We start from the raw sequence: 19,874 nt of genomic DNA on the forward strand, positions 1-19,874 counted from the left end.
TGGGTATATACGGCGGCTGGTAATGGAGTTCATGTCGGTTTTGATGATCATAGACCACCCCAAAAGTCACGTCGAGATATCCCGAATAGAGTCCCACAGACAAATGCAAGTGCGCGAGCACGCCTACAGTGATGCTTCCCAATGGGTCAGGATGGGACCGAGTGAACGCGACAACTGAGGTACAAGGCAAGGGAACGGTAAGTGTGATACATCCCTTGGTTCACAGAAAATACGCGCTTGCCACCATCCGGTCAAGGGTACTGTCAATGACTACACCAGACAGTCACCCCCTTGGTCCACCTCAATATCGCCCCACCACCTGTGTTCTTCCTGCTGAATCATCACCACCGAAGATTCACCTCTTTGAGCAGTGCATAGATCAGACTATTTAGGGCAAGGGTCATTGGGACGTTGCCAGACCGGTTTCGTTACTACATTGGGAAACTGACCGCTAGGAAAGTATCTGTACTAGTGAGCTCTTGTGAAGCCCCTGGCTCACCTTGCCCAAGGGGGGAGATGGGATTGATACCCAAGCTCACATCGGCGCCATCAAACATCTCGCATGGTAGATAAGATTATGGCTGGAACAATAACCATTTGACCCACTCGCAGATTCCAACACACATGTTCTGTTCATCACAGCCAAACGCGCTAGACCTACTCTCCCATATGCCAGGCACCGCTCAAGCGCCGGCAACCTTGAAACCTCCCGGCATCAGATCCGTAAATACTCTAGCAGGATCATACTTGTTGCGAATTTCCTTCAGGCGGCCCAGGTTCCCCGTCAGATAGCTCTCAAAGACAGGCTGGCCGACATCTGCCTCGTTCAGATAGTAGAACGGATACAGCGCGCCCACGGGTTCCAATCTCTCCCTGACTCTAGTGTTGAAGTCGCTGATAAAGGTATCAAAGACTTGGTCGTCCGCCTCGTCCGTCCAGCTGTACGTCTGCTCGATCCAGCACGCAGGCGACTCGTCGATGTTCTGCAACGCACCCGGCTGGGCGTTTGTGGCTGCGAGAAAGGCCCAGGTGATGGGATTGAAGGCGAAGCCGATGATGCCGCCACGCGTTTCCTTAAAGGCGGAGTTTGCGAGCTCAAAGAACATGTCGTGGGCGACGAGCATCGCCTCCTTATTGGCGTAGATGGGGAGCATGTGGAACCGCTGTCTGGAACCGTAGGGGCGGCCGCCCTCTTGGAAGGATGGTTCGATGGCCTGGTGGTAACGCCCCATGAGAAACGGGGCGAGGGACCTTGCGCTGTTGTCCGGGGTTAGTAAGTCACCGAGGAAGTCTCCCAAGACGGCCGGATGAGTTGCGTTTCCGTTGCAGAAGAGCGTCGAGGAGTACGTCGGCCCAACGGTTCCGCTGACGTAGGTAATGACGGGCAGAACAGCAGCCTTGGGATCATTATGCCCGTTAACGGGGAAGTTGTATACGCTGTCGATGAAATGTTGCTTGACCTCTCCGCCTCGGTACGAAGGCGACGCGATCATCACGGATGGTGAGCGGTGTGTCTGGAGATCGAAGCGAGTAACTAGACAGAGCGAGTTTCCGCCTTCCTGAAGCGCCCAGAAGAGATCTGCGTGGTCGTTGGATAGGGTGACTTGCACGATAATGCCATCAGCCAAGACGCACTTGCCCTCTTGTGTCAGTTATCTCAGAACTCGGAGTGCTCGCGCGGTGTGTCTCACACACCTCATATGCCTTGATGTTGCCGTTGGTCGACGCCAATCCGTACTCGTAGCTGAAGAAGGAAATGCCGCCTCCCAGCAAGAGCCCGGAGACGCCTATCGGGCTGCCTCGGCCGCCGAGAACAGTGACTTCCGTACCGTCGAGCGCCGTGTATACGTCAGACCAGCGGAGACCAGGGCCAATCGTCAACGTGTCGCGGCCGTCGGAGATTTGGAGGGTTCGCATGTTCCTGCTCGATATCAGGATACCGGTGGCGTCGATGCTGCTTGCGTTGGAGATGGGCATATGCCCACCTCCACGCATGGCGAATTCGACTTGCTGGTCCACGATGCGTTTGAGGCCAGATGATATTTGCTGAGCGTCGAGCGGTGCAAATATGCAGGCAGAACGGAGCCAAGACCTCGCGGACCACGGAACTGGGCATTGGATGCCATATCAGTGAACCTGCTGGGCTTGGAAAAGTTCAAAGAACGTTGAACTCACCTTGGACCTAGTAGCTCAAGTGGCTTAGGGGACAGAAGCAATTTCAATGACCCAGTCTAATCATCTTACTAGTAAACTAAACGCATAATGTCGGATCCTTGACTAGCTGTCAGCCCAAGGAAAGACGAGATCCACTGGGCGGTAGTCGTCGGCCAGGCAATTTCCAACTAGAATCATCAATACTGATACTGCTCTGGCCCAAACATGTTTCCAATTTCGAGAAAAGAGTTAGACACGTGCCGATTACCACGAGGGGCATTTAGTTAGTACAACAGTCTCATGTCCATCTCTAGGAGACACTTGATACTTAGGACTCTTCGCCGTGGACAATAATTAGCTAGAAGCTTGCAAAGAACTACATGCAGCAAACGAGGAAACCCAAGAGGCTCTTGAGTGTCAGAAACATCATCTCCGCTTACCAGGAACAATCTCAACAGAATTGAATTGGCCAATTATCGGATTGGTAGTTTCAGCATAGCGCCCACCGGGCTGCGCAGCCCTTCAGATTATTACCTGTAAATGTAGATTCATAGGTCATTTCGTCTGCTAATCTACTACGATACTTCACGACGCTGAATTGTATTTTGGAAAGCTGGCTATGGGACCCGAGTTGAGTAAAGTCCGTATACAATGACGAAGAACGGAAGCGAACCCAAAAGGCACATCAAAAAAAGTAGTACCACCTTGGTCGGACATGGTTGTCTTGGCGTCCAATATATGTCCCGTATCGGACCAGCAATTGGGCCGATGTCGCTTGCATTTGATCTTAACTCATAGTTATTTGGGACAACTCTTTCGAGTTTATCCGACTCTTTGCATAATAAAGTTGATTGCTCTTACCGACTTTACTTCTCGTTAGCAGTTTGTATAATCTCCAGCTCTTTTACAAGTATCACGGAATCCAATTGCCCTAGCCCAGCTACAGATGTATCGCGAAGCTCGTGAGTACCCGTCTACACATCGTGACACTAGATACCTTGAAGGCCCTTCGTGAGATCATTATGACACCATATGACGGGATCACCCCAGTGCTCGAGGGTATTCCGCAGTAAGAGCGCCATGTCTGGTTCAACTTTGACGAGGACATGCTCTCCGTTGGGGACACAAGTTTAGGAGACTTTCAAGCAGTGCCTGATCAAATTCGCCGGCTAAGGCCTGACTGTCTCCACGAACGATTGATTTTCCCGCATAGAGTTGCTGTTGATCAGTAGACTGTTGAGGAATGTTGCCGAGGTTCATATGATTTGCCTGGAGGGCACTCGGGCGGGCTGAATGAAGACCTCGATCAAGAGAGGGAGAAAGTAGAAAGTAGAGGCGGAAATCTATCTTAACTACCTTGAGCAAGCACACACTGCATCTGTATTAAAAGTGTTTTTTTGCGATTGAGACAGCCAACAAGTCCGACCCCTGAGTCATTGGCGCTGAACATTGTCTAAAAAGCCCATCACCTGGGCAAGACAACAAACCTATGTTTTCTCAAACTTGGGGAAAGATGTACAGAACTTGTTCCTACGTTTGGATTCATGCAGTTTCGGCCTCTGAGGCTGAATAGTAAGGGTGATTTGCTCGAACAGCTCCGTCAATTCTGCGCTTGCTCTGGGCTGTTCCAAAGTCTCAAGATACATTGCGAAGACCTTTTCAGAGCTCTCCCGAGGAACATGCCACGGGGATCTTTGCGTTTGTTGCTGGATCAAGATGACCAAGTTTTGAGACTTGGAAACGCCGCTGAGGGTGTTCCCGACGAAGATTTTCCCTACGAGGCATTTTGTCATGAAACAGAGTTTGTACGAGCAAAGCTATGTTTATATAGAGTAGCTTACGTCGCAATTCTCTTATGAAGTTATGGTATACCGTTGTTGGCGTTGTCTGGAGTAAACACCAGGCAACCTCACCGCATGGGGCAAATGAGCATCACCACAAGCTTCATCCGCCACATACGACCATACCCATTGGAAAACTCGGGATCCCGTCCGCTCTCCCATAGATAAGCCAATGAGGGCCGGATTAGTAGTTGGGTCGGTGACGACCAGCGAATACCTGGTGTTGTATGCCTTTTGAAGTTTTGGCTATTGTCATGATCCACTTAGGTGGAATACAGCGGACGGCGGGGACTAGGCGCCTGGGGAATGACGTCGAGATTGGCCAAAGCTCCTGTCGTGATTCTTTGCAGCGCGTGATAAGTGTGTGTTGATTCAACCTCAACGCGGTTACCCCTTTTCTTTTCGCAACAGACATCCTGTCCTGACCCAGAGGATGCATACTCTTAATGACAACGGAACTTCATTGTGTGTATATCTTGAGGACTTGCCTCATCTTTTGTACGTTGAGTCTGGCAAGTCTCGATATAAAGAAACACTAAGAAATCGGTTTGTAGGAGAATGAATTCGCTCAAACACTATGACATTATCGTGGAACGTTCTCTCCTCATCGAAGACAACATCAAATCTCTCTAAAGTTGCTAGTGCCTCTCGGCATTCCTCTTGATATTTTTAAGCCCGACTGAATGCATCAGTTGCTCTCTCTTCTTACCTAGTACGATGGCTCCGTTATTCCACGAGTTGGTCAAGGGCATCAAGGTCCTGTCATTGGCGGCCTGTATTGCCTGCTTCCACTTCTCCTCAGCGTCCCGCTGTGCTTCAATGGACTTGATACCGTCGTTCTGGAGCTTCTGAAGAAGTTTAGCAATCATGTAAACATGGCTCTCAAGGAATTGTGGCCCATTGTTAAACGCCGTGGGTGCTAAATACACATGTTAACAATCGGATAGTAGCAAAAGCTCTGTTGTTGTTATGACGCACCCTGAGGCCCGTAGACCATGGATACGTTGGGGAATTTATTGAAGCAAAGTCCCAGATAAGTGAAGACTCTATCTTTCCATCGATCTACAAAGGTGATGCCATCTCTCCCTTAAATATTCATCTTGGTCAGGCTCCCCGTCATGGCGTCAAAGCCTGTCGCCATTACAATCTTGTCGAATTTGAGCTCGGATCCGTCCTCGCATGTAACTCCTGTCTGTGTAAACTCTCGTCTCGGAGTAACTTTGAGATCGACAATGCTAAAGGTGTCTCAATCGAGACACTCGTAGTAGTCTTGCTCAAAACTGCTATTCTTGATCCCAAATACGAAAGGTGCTTTCTCGGTACAAGGAATGCGGCTTTGGCAGGATTCTTGACTCTCGGGCGTGTCTTCTTTGCCTAGAACTTGTAATCGAGTCTGTTAGGCTTATCAGGGAGAAAGTCTCCGTAATTTGCTTGACTGAAATTGAAGCCACCACGATTCCAAAGTTCTTTCCAAAGTTCTTCCCAAAGTTCTTCCCGTTCCGCATCACTCAATTCAAGCACGAACCCGGGCTGCATGTCGTATCCGAGACGCAAATGGATATTCCTGCAATATTCAAACATCCTACGACAGATAAATTTGCCTATTGCCTACTCGAGGTCACTTCAGGGACGCTGAACCATGGAGAGTGAGATACTGGCGGTGCGATTGTAGACTGCCAGATACTCTGCCACCTTTGAGATCTCTTGAGTGCACTGTACAGCTGTTGTACCTAAACCGATGATGGCCACTTGTTTGCCTACGATCTTGGTATCAGCTGGCCAGCTGTTTGAGTGGATGAGTTGTCCTTTGCATTCGTCTAGACATCGAAAATTGGGACAATACGGCTTGAAACACAAGTAGAACCTGGCCCGCCTGAAGGCAGACCGATTTAAGATGATTGCGACAACACTTCATTTGCTATAAAAACTATCTCAACGAATCTTTCGATCATTCTTTCCCCTGAGAATTGAGTGAAACATAAGCCGAACTTGCAGCTTGTTACAATCCGTGAACATATTGTTGGTTCAAAGCATTTCTAAGCTGCTCAGCCATGAGTTTTGCCTCCTTTCGACGCCTTCGATGCCTTAGATGCCTTCGAATTGGCTGATTCGACTGAATGCCACGAGTTCAGGGAATTCTTGCCGTTTTGACCTATGTCACCTCTGTCCATACGCAGGTGATTCAAATCGTGCTGATAGTCATCCTCTTTACTATTGACTTCACCTCTTGATGCTCTTGAACCTGGAAGATTTGGCGCATTTCGCTGCTTCTCTTTGGCCTCCCTACTCCTTTGGGATCGCTCAGAGTCTAAGGAGTGCTGGCAATTTGTACCACATTTTTTGGCATTGGCTTTGTCGAGGTTGTTGATGTATTTTGCGTCGTCTGGTCGTAGTTGATCCCTGTGAAACTTCTTGTCGTCGGCCTTTAATTCAGCTTTCGTGGGCTTCTTATTTGCCCTTGGGGCGATTGGAAGGTCATTGTTGGGAGAGACGTGAGCGATCTCCTTGTCATTTTGCTGATTGGACATTCCGGCATCTTCATTGTTTAAGCCAAGGACATCAACTACGGCCTCATCCCTAGGTTGAAGATCAGGCTGATCTATGACTATGACATCAGAATCAGTAGGAAAGGTCTTGAGGCTTCTTCAATTCACCTTCTTCCCCTCCTTTGATTTCAATAGTGTTGGAGTGCATGCCATTTCTGAATGATGGCGCCGAGGCGTAGGAGAGATCGGGTGAGACGACAATGGGACGTGCGGCTACAGAGGCTGCAAGGGTTTCCAAGAGGACGATTATAACGAAGTGCATGTTGCGGAACTGGCTTTCACCTGGTGTAAGATAAAAATGTAAGGTAGTAGAGTACTGAGATCCCTTGCAGAGAAAGAGGAACAACAAGATGGCTTCAAGTGGGCTCAAGGCTGTTTAAATCTGTTACGCAGAACTTCCTCTCTGCTCAGGAAAAGATAGGCTTCATTTGTTGTATGACTCGCTCTCACTCGAGTGTGGAAAGTATCGACTTGAAGAGCAGTCAATCGTCCGGTTAAGATTTATATTAGCGCGGATATTGAGTTAAGCTAGAGCTTTTGTGTTGTACCTTACATAGAGTTAAGCAAGAGAAGTGAGGCGAAAATGCGGCATTTGAAACCAGCAAAACTTGCTGGAATAGGATGTTCAGAAAGAAGACTAGTTCTCTAGCAAGCTTTCAGGCAGCTGTGGTGGTGAGACTGGTCTCCCCCTCTCAAGGTCGAAAGCCTTGAGGGATGAGCTGGTTGATAGAAGCCAAGATAGGCAAATTACCCCTCTCCATCTCCTCATTCACCAATGATCCTCGTTAACTCAATTCTTCGTAGTACGCCACTGAGCGGTCGACATCATAGAATTCAACTAGATCCCTGCCCTCACTCCGCGCACCAACAATACTATCACAGACGAGCGAGGACACACTACGTGAAAAGTGACGCGGCCGATAACTTTGTGAGTAGTAGGCTGGTCCGGTATTGCGCCGAATAGGAAATGAGCCGATGGATCGCAACGAGTGGTCCTGAACGATGACTTGGAGCTTAGTTTTCGCTGTGGTGGGCCGTATGGGTGTGCTGAGAAGAGTGTGCGCTTAGATCCGATTTGAACGTCATGCTTTTACCACCCCGCAAACAGGGAAAGGGTGTAAACCTTATGCCTGTCTGGAGATTCGTAAGTGCATCTAGAACTCTTCATCGACCGTCAAAAAACGGCCGTCGAAAATCCAGATCAATATTTAGGCTCGAATTCTTACTTTAAGCCTCGCAAGCCTTATGATCTTAACTGTAAGCTTATGATTTTTGCGAGATGCCGACTTCACGGGCACTTGTGTGGAAGTGCCCTAAAGATGACTGCTTCCTAAATACTGCAATTCAACTTGTAGGCAAGAAGATGCGGGCCGGCGTAGTGTAGTGACATGCACTTGGCAAGGCCTCTGAAGCCCAGAATGTTGGTATCCCTATTACAGGGTAGTTGGCTCGAACCGTCCGGTTCTGTGGGTGACGAACGGTCAGTTGCTGTCTATTGCTGCGTGTTATGTAAAAGGGAGGTTCCAACCGTAGGTTCCAACCGTAGGTTGGAGGGTCAATTGGGGTCTAGTTGAGGATCGAATTGGCCCCTGCGCTGCCCTTGACACGTAGTCGAATTAGACTTCCAAACCAACACAGATGTCGCTGGTTCAACCCCATTTACCGGCACGTAAATTCCATGTTTCATGAATCTGGGACCTGTAATAACACTAGGCTTACGCTGCTCGCATTTACCGCACGATTTTAAGGAAGCGGAAAACCCGGCTGCACCTGAACGACAGAGCGGCATTTATAGACGGTAGTTTCCACTCTAGTATGCATACAGTGCTAAGAAACTTTAGACGTAACTAGCTATTAAAAGAGCCCTATCTTTGATGTTTTCCCGCGGTAAAGCTACTTACCGCTACAAATATATGGAAGAAAGCATTTGGACATTCTGGCAATCTAGAAACGATTGGGATGGCCTGCTTGACACCAATGACCTGCTGTAGTCCACTTGCCGTCCCGTCGGCTTGACCAAGTAGCAGACATGTCCAGCTCACAACAGTGACAACGAATCCAAGTGACTAAGTCAAAAAGTCTGCAAATGTGCCCGCTCCTTTAAAACTCCGACCATCCAGCTTCGATAATCGTTCAATCATAGTCCTCCAGCTTCGGGCCATTGAATATACCTATCCCGAAGACCTTTCCACATGATGTACGACGCCATCATCTTTCGGCGCAATATTGAGGTTGGAATCCATTTCATGGTCGGCAGCCTTTCTGTACTCCTCTTCCTCATCCCGGGTAGCATGGGTGTAGTGGGCAGCCACTTTCTCACCAAAGGCCTCGTTGATATCTTCGAGAGACTTCTTGGAAGTCTCGGGGAAGTAGAGAAAAATGACCACCAAGTAGCATGCTGTAGGTACAATGAGCACAAGGAAGAACCTCCAAGTGATTTTCTCCAGGGCGATGGGTGCGACCATGAGCATGACCAGCGCTGCCAGAGCACTGTTGACGATGCCAAAGGCACTTCCCTGACTGCGAATGTGGTTCGGGAAGATCTCTGTCAGATACACGAACTGCGTAGCATCTATGCAGCAGCCGAAGAATGCGATGAAGAGGTAGATGAAGAAGACGGCAGCATTCAGACCTGCAATGTTGTTCGTACCGAGATATTTGGCCTGCAAGGCGCACTCGCAGATGAGTGAGACCAAAATGCCAGAGATTCCCACGAGAAGAAACTTGCGGCGGCCGAAGCGGTCAAGGAAAAGTGCCGTAATGATGTTACCGAGGAAGCCAACTGTGACCCAGATTCCGAGAAGGAACAATGGCATATAACCCTTCAGGCCAAGACTGATGAACAGGAGAACGCCATAATTGGCCAGAACAAGGGTTCCGGTAAGCTGGGCCCCCCACATGAGTATCATGGCGATGATGGTCCTCTTGCGATTTGGTGCGGTCCGCAAAAGCTCGTACCAGACGATGCCATCGTGACTCTCTTGATCTTGTTCGACTTGCCGTCGAATTTGGTGAAATTCCTTGGCAACGCGCTCGATGGAGACTTCGTCGTTGAATGCATGCAAGCGTTTCAACACGGTTTGGGCTTCTTCGAATCGTCCCTTTCGCATGAGCCATCTTGGAGAGTAAGGTAGCATAAATGACCCAGCAAGAAGGATCATGACGGGTGCTGCCTGGAAAGCCATGGGGAAGCGCCAAGGAAAGCTCGATGTAGAGCCGGATGCCGTGATAAAGTACACGCCGAAATTGATCCAAGAGCTCAGCGAATAGCCCATGCCAATCATTATACCGTGTATCGACACCATAAATCCGCGGGTCTCTGGCGTGCTAATCTCGCTCTGATACATGGGAATGATCTGTTGATGACTGTTGTTTAGCAAAGTTCGGACTTGCAGTCGCGCTTGGGTGGAAACGAACGCTGAACAGCATGCCAAGGCCAAATCCTGCAATGACGCGCGCGATCAAGAACATTGTAGTATTGACTGATCCAGCGCAGAGACCAGCTCCAATGCTCATGATCGCGGATCCAAATTGCATGCTGTGTTTTCGAGAAAAGCGATCCGCGGACCAGGCACTAAAGATTGCTCCAAGAACGGCGCCTGCAGAACCGAGGCCTATGACACCGAATAATAGTTAGTCGTTTTGGGTTGACAACTTCGCATGGCGTCCCTGGTGAACATAGGTCGTACCGTTGAAGGCTCCGATCAAGGCACTTGTGGTGTCATAGCCAGGGGTGCCCGGTGGTGCCAGATTCAGTGATATATAGAAAGATGGCTGCCCTATGATGGCTCTACGGTTCAACCTCGTCAGCGGCTTCGCATCCTCAAAGACACCACCGAGAATCATATGCAAGTGGGGATGAAGAGGATAAAAGCTTACCCCATAATTGCGAGGCCATAGGAGCAGGCAATGGAGCCGATTGCAACAAACACCACAACCCAGAAGTTGAAGACGTTTGGAATGAATCGAGCCATGGCAGTGACAAAAGTAAGGTAAAGTAATAGGCAGAACAAGACAGAGGATGATCGTTTGGGAGATTTTCAAGAGCAATAGGGAGTAAACAACTGGAGCCCATTCGCTTCGTTCCTGGCTGGAGAACGCTTTATATCAATGAACCCAACTCAACTCTCTTCAGTATCAACACAAGGTAGCGGCAATGGGGGACGTGATGAGAAGCATTTCTGGCATGGGCCAACCCCTCAAAGGCATTTCAGCTGGGGGCGAGACGGGGCACAGTTGATCGATTTTCAAAGGCAACATCTACTCGATGTATCCCACCGGCTCCTGGACCTGATCATCCTGTGAATAGTATTGTACAATTACACCGAACCGCGAGATATCAAATTAATCTCTCCTTTTGGATTAGCGTGGTTGTCGCATGGGGTCGCGGCGGTTCTATAGTTGCGGAGACGGAAAATTGCGGGGACGAGTGCGGGGAAGAAACCTGGGGTAAAGCGGCAAGCTTGGATGGCAAATGGTTGCATAAGGCCAGATCCGCGGCACCTACCTACTACATATGTACCTCGGCCTGCTGCCGCTTGCCGAAAACACTGCACTGGCCCCCTGGCCTGTCTCTCTCCAACCCCATGATTGACGACAAGACGATGAGATGAGTTCGGCTCCGAAGACGTCCACTACCGCCAGGTCTACACTGGCTGCTGCAGCAATGGCCGGCAGCACCAAGAGGAAGCGCTCTGCTATCGCATGCACTGCCTGCCATCAGCGCAAGGTTCGTTGCAATCTCGCCGCCCAGGGTCCGCCCTGCACGAACTGCTCGGAGGATGGCAATGTACCCTGCCGCGTATACGGCAGTCGGGCCCCGCCTGATGTCCCGCCGCCGCCGCCGCCGCCGCCACCTCCCATATCTCCGGCCATGCCGTCGCCGTCCAGCTCTTCACAGCATCTACCTGGTAGAGGAGACGAACACTCCAGTCCCGATCTGGATCCAGGTCTGGGCCCATCTTCGGAGCGGCAGTATCGCCCGACCAGTATTGAAAACCTACTGTGTACCGCACATGACCCAAGTTATGCACCTGGCACCCCAAATGCTCCTGTCCTCTACTATATTGGTTTGTTTTCCATCTCTTCTGGCAATGAGGCAAGACCCCTCAAGACTGACGTACTCGGGCCTGTAGGCGAGTCTGCTGGCATGGCTTTGCTCTTCGACATTTGCTATCCTTCTCGTCCCTTGCCTGGCAACTTTTACATCATTCAGCGACAGCGTCGTTACTTTCCCCCGGCGCATATCACCTCCCCCCTGATGGCGCGCCCGCTGCCCGAGCCGGCGGCTCTTCATGACATGATTTGCTGCTACTTCCGTTACCTTCACCCATATTTACCTGTCATCGATGCGGGCCGTTTCATACCAGCATTCGCCAACCAGCCAAGCAGCATCAGCCCCCTCCTGTTGTGGAGCGTCTTATTTGCTGCCGCTACGGTAGGAACTTGCACACCTCTCTTACCCTGTTCCCATCTGTGACCAGAGTGGCAAGATTCTAACGTGATACTTTATCAAGTTCGTCAAGCCAGAGCATTGGCAAGCGGAGTTTAGGACCAGAAAGGAATTCCAAGAGGATATCTACCGGCATGCCAAGGTGAGCTTTCCTCTGGTTGGAGACCACACATCCCATAGCATGCCGCCAGGCAAAAAGCAATGTTATAAGGCAAACGACAACACAATCGCTGACAAATTCTCCAAGGCGCTCTATGACAGCCAAATCGAAGTAGACAAGCCGACAATAATACAGGCTTGCATACTCCTCTCGTATCACCTCGTGGACCGAGAAGATTTGGACGGGCCATGTCACTGGATCGGAGTGGCAACCGGTTTGGCACATAGCATCGGCTTCCACCGAAAACCAACATGCGAGCGCGTCCAATCTTCTCCATTTTCCCAATCACAGTGTAATATTTGGGCACGTATCTGGTGGAGTCTTTACTCTCGCGAGGTCTGGCTCGGTCTCGGTTTTGGCAGGCCACTCCGAATCAACTCGGAAGATTGCGACTTACCCATGCCAGAACCCGCCGCAGTACTGAACGACATTAACAGTCTTCCAGATACACTGCGACAGTCCTTCATTCCACGCGAGTTTGAAACACTTGTACCTTTATGGATAGGGTTGCTGAAGCTGTCTGTTGAATTGGAAACAATCTTACGGCTCAACTTTCGGCCTGGCCAGCCACCCGCGTCGCTCGCGGCTCTCGAACCACATTACAGTACTCTCCAGGCAATGCAGAGCAAAGCCTGCGTGGAGTTGACGGGAGAAACACCACTCCTGTTATTACATCGCAGTGTCCTCAAGATCTACCATGGGACCGTGTTAATTGCTCTTCACCGGCCATACCTCATCCTGTCAAAGCAAAGCTCAACAACTCCTCTCGGGGAAAGCAACATCCAATCGCTCGCGATGGACAGGTACACCGCAGCCGCTTCGGCCATCACGAAGGCCGTCAATGACCTCGTACGCGCTGAACTACTCAATGTTTCACCCCCCACGCTCCCGACCTGCATCAATTCCGCCATCGGAGTACACCTCCACGAAGCGTGCCGTTCAGAGGGCATCAGCCGCCAGCTCGCGTTGCACAATGTAAACCTCCACATGCTTGTGCTTTCCCATCTCGGCAAGATTTACTGTTCCGCCGAGATACAGTATCGGTTTTTTCTCCAAATCATGAAAACGGCTGAGCCTCTTCCATCGGCTCAGAACACAAGAACATCTCGTAGAGGAAGTTGTAGTCGTGCAGGAACTGCAACCGTACGTCCCCTGCAAGCTAGTGAGCGCCAGGATGCTACCCGCGAAACAACCGCCTATGACGCGGTCACTCCAGTGTCTACGCAGCCGGTGCTCAGGGAGTGCCAAGATGCAGTTCATGGCCGAACACCTTGTAACAGCGAAGGAGATGCGCTCTTGGAGGACGCAAACATTGAACACGATTTCTTTCTGCCCTCTACTTTGTTTAATATTGACTCAACTCCCTTCTCTGAGGAGGAAATGGATTTCTATAGGCAATGGGGTCTGACAAATTTGTAGAGAAAGTTCTTGACACTGTCGTCAACCTTTCTTTCGCCTCGGAACGTGGCCTGAGAGATGAGTAATGCTCGTTCTAGTGGTAGCTGTATTGTCTAACGAGACCATGCCCCGACTATGGAAATTTGAGAGCATGGAAAACGTCCATCTCGTTCTCCCATCATCATCTCAAGTGTCCCAACTCCAAATGTCTCTGGCACACGAGAGTACACTCAACATGTTTGATTCTACTTCATAGCTTGGGTACAGGTTGAGCCGTGGTGTGGTCCTCGCGACCCTCGAAGACTTGAGCATACAATTCCGAGAGCCGGTCTCGATACAAGTCTCCGACTTTCTTCCGCTGAAGTTTGAGAGTAGGTGTAAGGGTTTCGTTGCCTACCGAGAACGGTTCGATGGAGAGGTCAAAACTTTTGACACGCTCGTAGCTCGCAAACTTGTTGGCCTTGCCCACCGCCTCGAGATCCTGGAATACCCGAGCACGCACTGCAGCATCCCCACACGCCTCTCTGATGGCTGGCAAGTCCGACGATGAAACCACACGGCCGAGGATCTGAGATGCAAAAGGCGCAAAGAGCTCGGGGTCTACACCAAACATGCCGACGGTGAATGCCTGCAGACTGTCACCATGAACAAAGGCCTGGGCGATGTATCTGCAGCCGGATAGATAGATACCCTCAAGGCGCTCTGGCGATACGTACTCGCCTTGAGCGAGCTTGAGAAGGTTCTTGCGACGGTCAACAATGGTAAAGCGACCCATGTCGTCGATTGATGCGATATCTCCCGTGCGGAACCAACCGTCTTCGGTGAAGCTCTCGGCCGTTTGCTCCGGGCTCTTCAGATACTCTTTGAATAAGTTGGGTCCCCGCAGTAGGAGTTCACCACGTGGACACGGGACATCTTCGATGGTGTAGCCCATCTCAGGAACGGAGAGCAAGCAGGCCTCTGTCGACGGTACGAGACCTCCGCAGTGTCCCGTGCTGGCATCAGCCCGATTTTGTGCCAATGCACAAGCGTACGTCTCGGTCATACCGTACCCCTGGACCACGCTAGATCCACTCACGACACTCAAGAACTTGTGCAATGCTGGATCCAGGGGCGCAGAACCGGTAATCATTGTGTGTGCACGGTCGAGGCCCAGTGAGGCCATGATCTGCCGGCCCCAGATCCTATCGTGAAGCGGGTGCTTGTTAGTAGGAGCTTCTGTGTCTTCGAGATTGGCCAATTTGGTTGCCACAATGTACCTGCTCACAGCCCCTCGGATCCCGGAAGCTTCGAGTGTGGCCGACTTGAGGATACCACCAAATCGGTTGTAAATCCTTGGCACCGATGGGAAGACAGTTGGTCGGAGGGACTGCAAACCGTCTACGAGGTTGGAAATGTCGCCGCTGAAATATCCCATCTTGGTCCCGCTGAAGGCGCCGACATGTTCCAAAAGTCGGCCATAGACGTGGGCTAGTGGTAGATACGAGATCATGACATCGTTGCCTGGCAGTCCCGCATCAAGGAGAGAGCCAACTGTCGCTGCGACCGAGCCCTTGTGTGTCAAGACGACGCCTTTGGGCGCCCCAGTAGTCCCCGAGGTGTAGTTGATGGTGGCTATATCATCCGGCTGTGGGGGCCGCAATGACCTGGAAGAGGCTGCGCCCAATTGCTCAATATCTTTCAGCGAGTAGATCTGAAGGTCCAGCTTAAGTGCTTCTGTGATGGACACTAACAGACGGTTGCGCGACAGAGAGTCTTGGTTGTCTGAGCGGGGCTGAGCATCGTCCAGTATCACCAGGCACTTGAGCCCAGGCAAATTCGGCTTGAGAGCGATCAGTGCTGGAACATGACTGAGCGAAGTAACAACACATGTCAACTCGGCGTGACGAATAATGTACTCTGATGCGTCTGGGCCCAGCGTATCGTATAACGAGACACTGAAGAGTGATTGCGACATGCATGCGAGATCGACAATTGGCCATTCAGGTCGGTTCTCGCACCACAGCCCAATGCCAAACTGTGTTCCGACCTTACCGACCCGCTCGTGAACTTCCACCAGGCCCTTTCCGATGTTGTTCCTGCGTTGCTGGACGGTTTTGAAACTCAGCCACTCCCAAGGAAGATGACATTGCCGAACGGGGTCGTATGGTCGGCGGCCCAGGTAGTCTGACTTTGGATTGCTCTTCACAGTGGCCTCGAACATGTCGTGAGCAGTCACTATATCCGGGCCGATGCCTTCCAGCAATCCATCCACAAATTTCCAATGTCTGTACACATTCGAGCGGCCCGGTTGGTTTGTTCCTGGAAGCTCGACCGAATATGGCTGGTGCTTGGGTCGTGTTTCTCTGAGATCGAGTATCCTTTGGACATGCGATGGGTAAGATGTTGAAAACACCATGCTTTCTTTGAGGCAACGAGTGCAATCCTAGAGCTGGAGAATAGAACGAGATTCAGACAACACCGGGGGATGTGGAGGGCTTACCGAAGGGAGTATGCGGGAGCGGCGCAGACCAGCGGCGTGAATAAATAGTAGGTAGGTAGACATGGAAGCACGGATAAAGATACCCTTGACGGTTATGCGAGTACTCGGTTAGGTAAGGTAGACAACGGCACCATTCATCTGCCCCATGATGTTACCGGCTGGGAATCGCCTGTGCACGCCAGGAGAGGTAAAAGGACTTTTGTACGAAGCCTCGGCCTGGGGAATCTACCGCTGCAGAATGCTACCAATTGATTACCAAGTATTCACTTGGATGTGCGACTCTGTTGAACCTCATGATTCGGCCTCGGGCTTCTTTGCTAAGCCAATGTTTCGGGGCCTTCTTGTAATGTTGGGGCACTCGGTTGTACTGGTTCAGAATCTCGGATTGTCTGGCTGCTTCATCATGAAGGTTATCAGACCTCCAAGCAGCCGGATTCCTGATCTGCCAATGCCCAGAGCAGCTTCAAAAAGGGGTCCGTCCCATCGTACTCGGCAGCATCGCTCCACGGCCGCGATCCCTGGTAAGCTCAATCACTCGTTGTCCTGCCGAGGTTCGGCCCATTTCATTCAAGACAAGGATTAGACTCGGCCGGCGGGTTGGATGCCGAGAGGTGCAGAATCGGTTCCCAAGTCCCCCACTGCCGGAGGCCTTGACCGAATTTGAGTGGGGCCGCTGAGGGAACCGCGGCACCGAGCAAGACTCAGCACTTGCTACGGATTACTCCTATTTTGGCGAGCTTATACCATCTGATTGAATGCTAAACCACCGCAGCCGGACGCGAGTCGATTAATGGGCGATTTGATATATAGCTAGCAGTGTTTTGAATACTACAAAGTACGTCACGAAACGACATTCGAGCGACAGTCACATCCAACGTGTGTTCTTAATGATGATGTACTTTCTACGATAGTGGTATTACCTATTGGGGCGAGAAATTATTTATATGGCCAATCATAGTTCGCAGCCAGGTATTCCACCAGTGCCGCCCCAACTAATATAAGGACGCAGGCTATTCATGGAGTGATTCCGAGAACTACGTATTATGACATTTGGCAGAGTGCCTGAAAAGTACTGATACGCTTCCTCATTCATAAAGCTTGGACGTACTTGTCTTTTTGCGTTTGTTGTTTTCATCTTGGGCTCATTCTTGAGTGAATGCGTCGGTTTAGGAACCTCAGCTCGCCGCACTGATCACCTGGGAGACTCCCCGAAGTATCGCAGTCATGGATACTAGCTGATAAGTCAGGCACCATACTTATGAGCAATAAAGGTGTCTCGTACTTCGTGCATCTTAATTGGGAATTCGATGGACAGGCTATCATGTATAACATAGGAAACCTGGACATCAGGGAGCGGATTACGAGCTTACTCTCGTAATACTACATCAAGGGAGGAAAAAGCTCTACCAACGGCTATATGCGCCACTAAGGCATTGTTCATTGCCGCAGAACAGAGAAAACGGATTACAGTAATCATGCAACACAATTGAGAACAGTTTTGAGATTCGTTCCTTTCTGAATCAATTTATACTAGTCGCCTCGGCTTGAACCTTGTCGAATTCAGTCCAGTTGTTTAGCGAACATGACTACAAAATTGCAATGCCATTAACATGGCTGCTAACCCCCCCTTGAAGCTATGTAAGTAAAATATTACTTGTTGAGGAAGAATGAGATGCTTACGTGGACAATTTGCCGGTGCGCTGGTGAAGAAGAATGTCCACCGGTTCGTTTCGCGACATCGACGAGCCAATGATTCTAGGTTGAGCATCTCACCCAAAGGCATTCCCCATAGAGATAGGATATACTCGTGAAGGTGGTATTCTGACATTCTCAGTCAGCGAATCCCCAGCCGCAAGCACATGCACTTCTCTGGTTCGGAGAATGAGGCAAGAAAAGCACAACTAACCAGCCTTGGTTGGCCAGGCTTCAAACGTGGGCGAGTCCCCGGCAACAGCAGCAAAGTAGCAGTCATGCAGCCAGTCAAGTATAGACTCCTCTTGAGCCACGCCTCCAAACTTGATTTCTTTGTGACCCCTGAGCCCTAGATGGGCGCGTTCGGTTGGACTTTTACTGTGATAAGCCTCGACCCACCCACTCCGGATAAAGAGGATGTCGCCAATCTCAATGTCGCCTCCTTGCGCCTTAGGCCGGATGTCTATGCCCTGCGCTCGGCCACATTCGAGCAAGTCTTGATAACATATGCTGCAAGTGTCGTATGGATCAAAATCAAGACCCTTGGCGTGGGCATAAGAGCAGAAATCCAGAAGCACGCCGCGGCCAGCGATGCCACGCTCAGCCCAGTGGTGAATTGAGCATTTCAGATTACTGGCCGGTCCCTCGATGTTTTGTCCCTTTGTCTGTTTTGAAGGCGTATTCTATTAATTTCATCACGGTTCACAGAGCAGGAGGTGTATGAGCGTCCTACATTGTTATAAAATGTCCCGGAAGGTAGATGCGCAAACTGTTGTTGTTGTTGTTGTTGTTGTATTTAACGCCGTGGCGGCCGGGCTAGAGCCCTTACCGCAGACCTCCCGAAGGGTATATGGCGTGGAGGGCCGTGAGCCAAGGCTACCTACTCTACAGTACGTCGTCTCTTTACATCGTCCTCCAAATCATGCCTTGTGGCCACTACGCGTTCTGTCTGTCCCCGGTTCCCGCTGGTGCCCCAGTTTCATTCTTTCCCAAATCGTCCCTTGGAATCGGGAGGTTCTTTGTAGTCCGCACTCACATCTACCTAGGTGTGGATGCTGCTACCGCAGACAGATCTTCTGGAAGAAGTCCGTCACGCGGAGAAAGGCCTCGAAGCCTCGTGGGTCGGTGATTAATCTCTTGAAGTAGGCCTCGAGAGATCCCATAGGACCTATGGGCTCGGGCATACTGCGAGAGTGGAGGGTCGGCCACCGTTGCCTCCTCGCCAGCGTTAGTCGACAGTAGACCAGGTGGTCCACGTCTTTCGCCTCTCCACAAGAGCACATCATTAGAGCGTCGTCGTGGTTGAAACGTCGGTGATATTGCTCGAAGTCCCCGTGACCCGATCGTGCCGCCAGCAGGTGATGTAACGTAGCCCGCGGCAAGGCCAGTTCAGGAGGGCTGGACAGAGCTGCCTCAAGCCCCAAGTCCGCGTACCGCGGCCTTCGCTCTTTATACCACCATCTCCTGTGCTGGCTTTGTAATTTTTCCCTTGCAAGCCGCTTGATGCCCGCTAGTGTTGCCATTTGACCCATCCGCGCCGGCAGTGTCGTTCCTTCTTTGGCCAGCCGGTCCGCGGCCTCGTTTCCTTCGATGCCCTGGTGTCCCGGGGACCAGTGCGTCCGTATATCAAATATCCTGGCCGCTTCTTGGATTTCGAGGAACGCGTCTTGTGACGAGTCCGGCGCCTTGCCGCGGATGCCTTGTATAACGCTGGTGTTGTCGATACATATGTGGATTGGATGACCGCGATTGGTGAGCAGAGCCCTTCTGAGGCCGGTTCGCGCCCCTTCGACCTCGGCGTCGAACACTTCTGCTAGTCCGAGTCGGCCGCACCCTTGCGCTATGCGTTTGGAGTCTCGGTAGATGACGAAGCCGTACCCCACGGCTCCGTTCGTCGCCCTGGAGCCGTCCGAGAAGACGATCATATGGCTTTCCGGTACTGTCTTTAGCCAGCGCTCGAAAGCTTTCGCAGCCTCTTCTTTGCATTGAACTACTATCTGATCCTGTGAGCTTGGCAGGTACTGTGATTGGAGGAACGTTGGTCTTCCGCATCTTGGCAGAAGTTCAGCCGTCCGTTGTAGTCTCGTCTGTTGCTGTCCCTGCTGGGAGAGCCGCGCGACTAGCGGGTGTCGGCGATCAATCCTCTGTA

The 19,874-nt window shown here is 51.0% G+C and overlaps 7 protein-coding genes across 7 annotated transcripts; 1 reads left to right on the forward strand and 6 right to left on the reverse strand.

Annotated features, from left to right (window-relative positions):
• Nucleotides 1-683: 683 nt before the first annotated feature.
• BDZ83DRAFT_718174 (FAD binding domain-containing protein) lies at nucleotides 684-2,713 on the reverse strand (the record flags this gene model as incomplete). The annotated part of the gene is made up of 3 exons (XM_060512036.1): nucleotides 684-1,634; nucleotides 1,696-2,108; nucleotides 2,689-2,713. The coding sequence occupies 3 exons, from the start codon at nucleotides 2,711-2,713 to the stop codon at nucleotides 684-686; spliced, it is 1,389 nt and encodes a 462-aa protein (XP_060367052.1).
• Nucleotides 2,714-3,641: 928 nt separating this feature from the next.
• Nucleotides 3,642-4,864, reverse strand: BDZ83DRAFT_650070 (uncharacterized protein; the record flags this gene model as incomplete). Its single annotated transcript, XM_060510344.1, has 2 exons — nucleotides 3,642-3,928; nucleotides 4,705-4,864. The coding sequence occupies 2 exons, from the start codon at nucleotides 4,862-4,864 to the stop codon at nucleotides 3,642-3,644; spliced, it is 447 nt and encodes a 148-aa protein (XP_060367053.1).
• A 1,026-nt stretch (nucleotides 4,865-5,890) lies between these two features.
• On the reverse strand, nucleotides 5,891-7,023 carry BDZ83DRAFT_614645 (uncharacterized protein). The gene is made up of 2 exons (XM_060507849.1): nucleotides 6,650-7,023; nucleotides 5,891-6,594 (listed from the first exon to the last, which is right to left on the reverse strand). The coding sequence occupies exons 1-2, from the start codon at nucleotides 6,801-6,803 to the stop codon at nucleotides 6,041-6,043; spliced, it is 708 nt and encodes a 235-aa protein (XP_060367054.1). The 5' UTR covers nucleotides 6,804-7,023; the 3' UTR covers nucleotides 5,891-6,040.
• Nucleotides 7,024-8,712: 1,689 nt separating this feature from the next.
• BDZ83DRAFT_573437 (MFS sugar transporter) lies at nucleotides 8,713-10,515 on the reverse strand (the record flags this gene model as incomplete). The annotated part of the gene is made up of 4 exons (XM_060504614.1): nucleotides 8,713-9,897; nucleotides 9,959-10,155; nucleotides 10,231-10,331; nucleotides 10,421-10,515. 4 exons carry the CDS (start codon nucleotides 10,513-10,515, stop codon nucleotides 8,713-8,715), a joined length of 1,578 nt encoding a protein of 525 aa, XP_060367055.1.
• Nucleotides 10,516-11,043: 528 nt separating this feature from the next.
• Nucleotides 11,044-13,471, forward strand: BDZ83DRAFT_729267 (uncharacterized protein). Its single transcript, XM_060512816.1, has 4 exons — nucleotides 11,044-11,978; nucleotides 12,058-12,135; nucleotides 12,445-12,642; nucleotides 12,759-13,471. Exons 1-4 carry the CDS (start codon nucleotides 11,151-11,153, stop codon nucleotides 12,996-12,998), a joined length of 1,344 nt encoding a protein of 447 aa, XP_060367056.1. The 5' UTR covers nucleotides 11,044-11,150; the 3' UTR covers nucleotides 12,999-13,471.
• Nucleotides 13,472-13,801: 330 nt separating this feature from the next.
• On the reverse strand, nucleotides 13,802-15,949 carry BDZ83DRAFT_650073 (long-chain fatty-acid-CoA ligase; the record flags this gene model as incomplete). The annotated part of the gene is made up of 1 exon (XM_060510345.1): nucleotides 13,802-15,949. One exon carries the CDS (start codon nucleotides 15,947-15,949, stop codon nucleotides 13,802-13,804), a length of 2,148 nt encoding a protein of 715 aa, XP_060367057.1.
• A 1,670-nt stretch (nucleotides 15,950-17,619) lies between these two features.
• Nucleotides 17,620-18,500, reverse strand: BDZ83DRAFT_573439 (uncharacterized protein; the record flags this gene model as incomplete). Its single annotated transcript, XM_060504615.1, has 4 exons — nucleotides 17,620-17,660; nucleotides 17,714-17,854; nucleotides 17,940-18,390; nucleotides 18,459-18,500. Coding segments are annotated over 4 exons (675 nt in total), but the record flags the coding sequence as incomplete, so codon positions are not given.
• Nucleotides 18,501-19,874: the final 1,374 nt, after the last annotated feature.

This window comes from Colletotrichum acutatum (assembly GCF_030867785.1).
Source record: "Colletotrichum acutatum strain CBS 112980 chromosome Unknown BDZ83scaffold_28, whole genome shotgun sequence".
NCBI classification, from domain to species: Eukaryota; Fungi; Ascomycota; class Sordariomycetes; order Glomerellales; family Glomerellaceae; genus Colletotrichum; species Colletotrichum acutatum.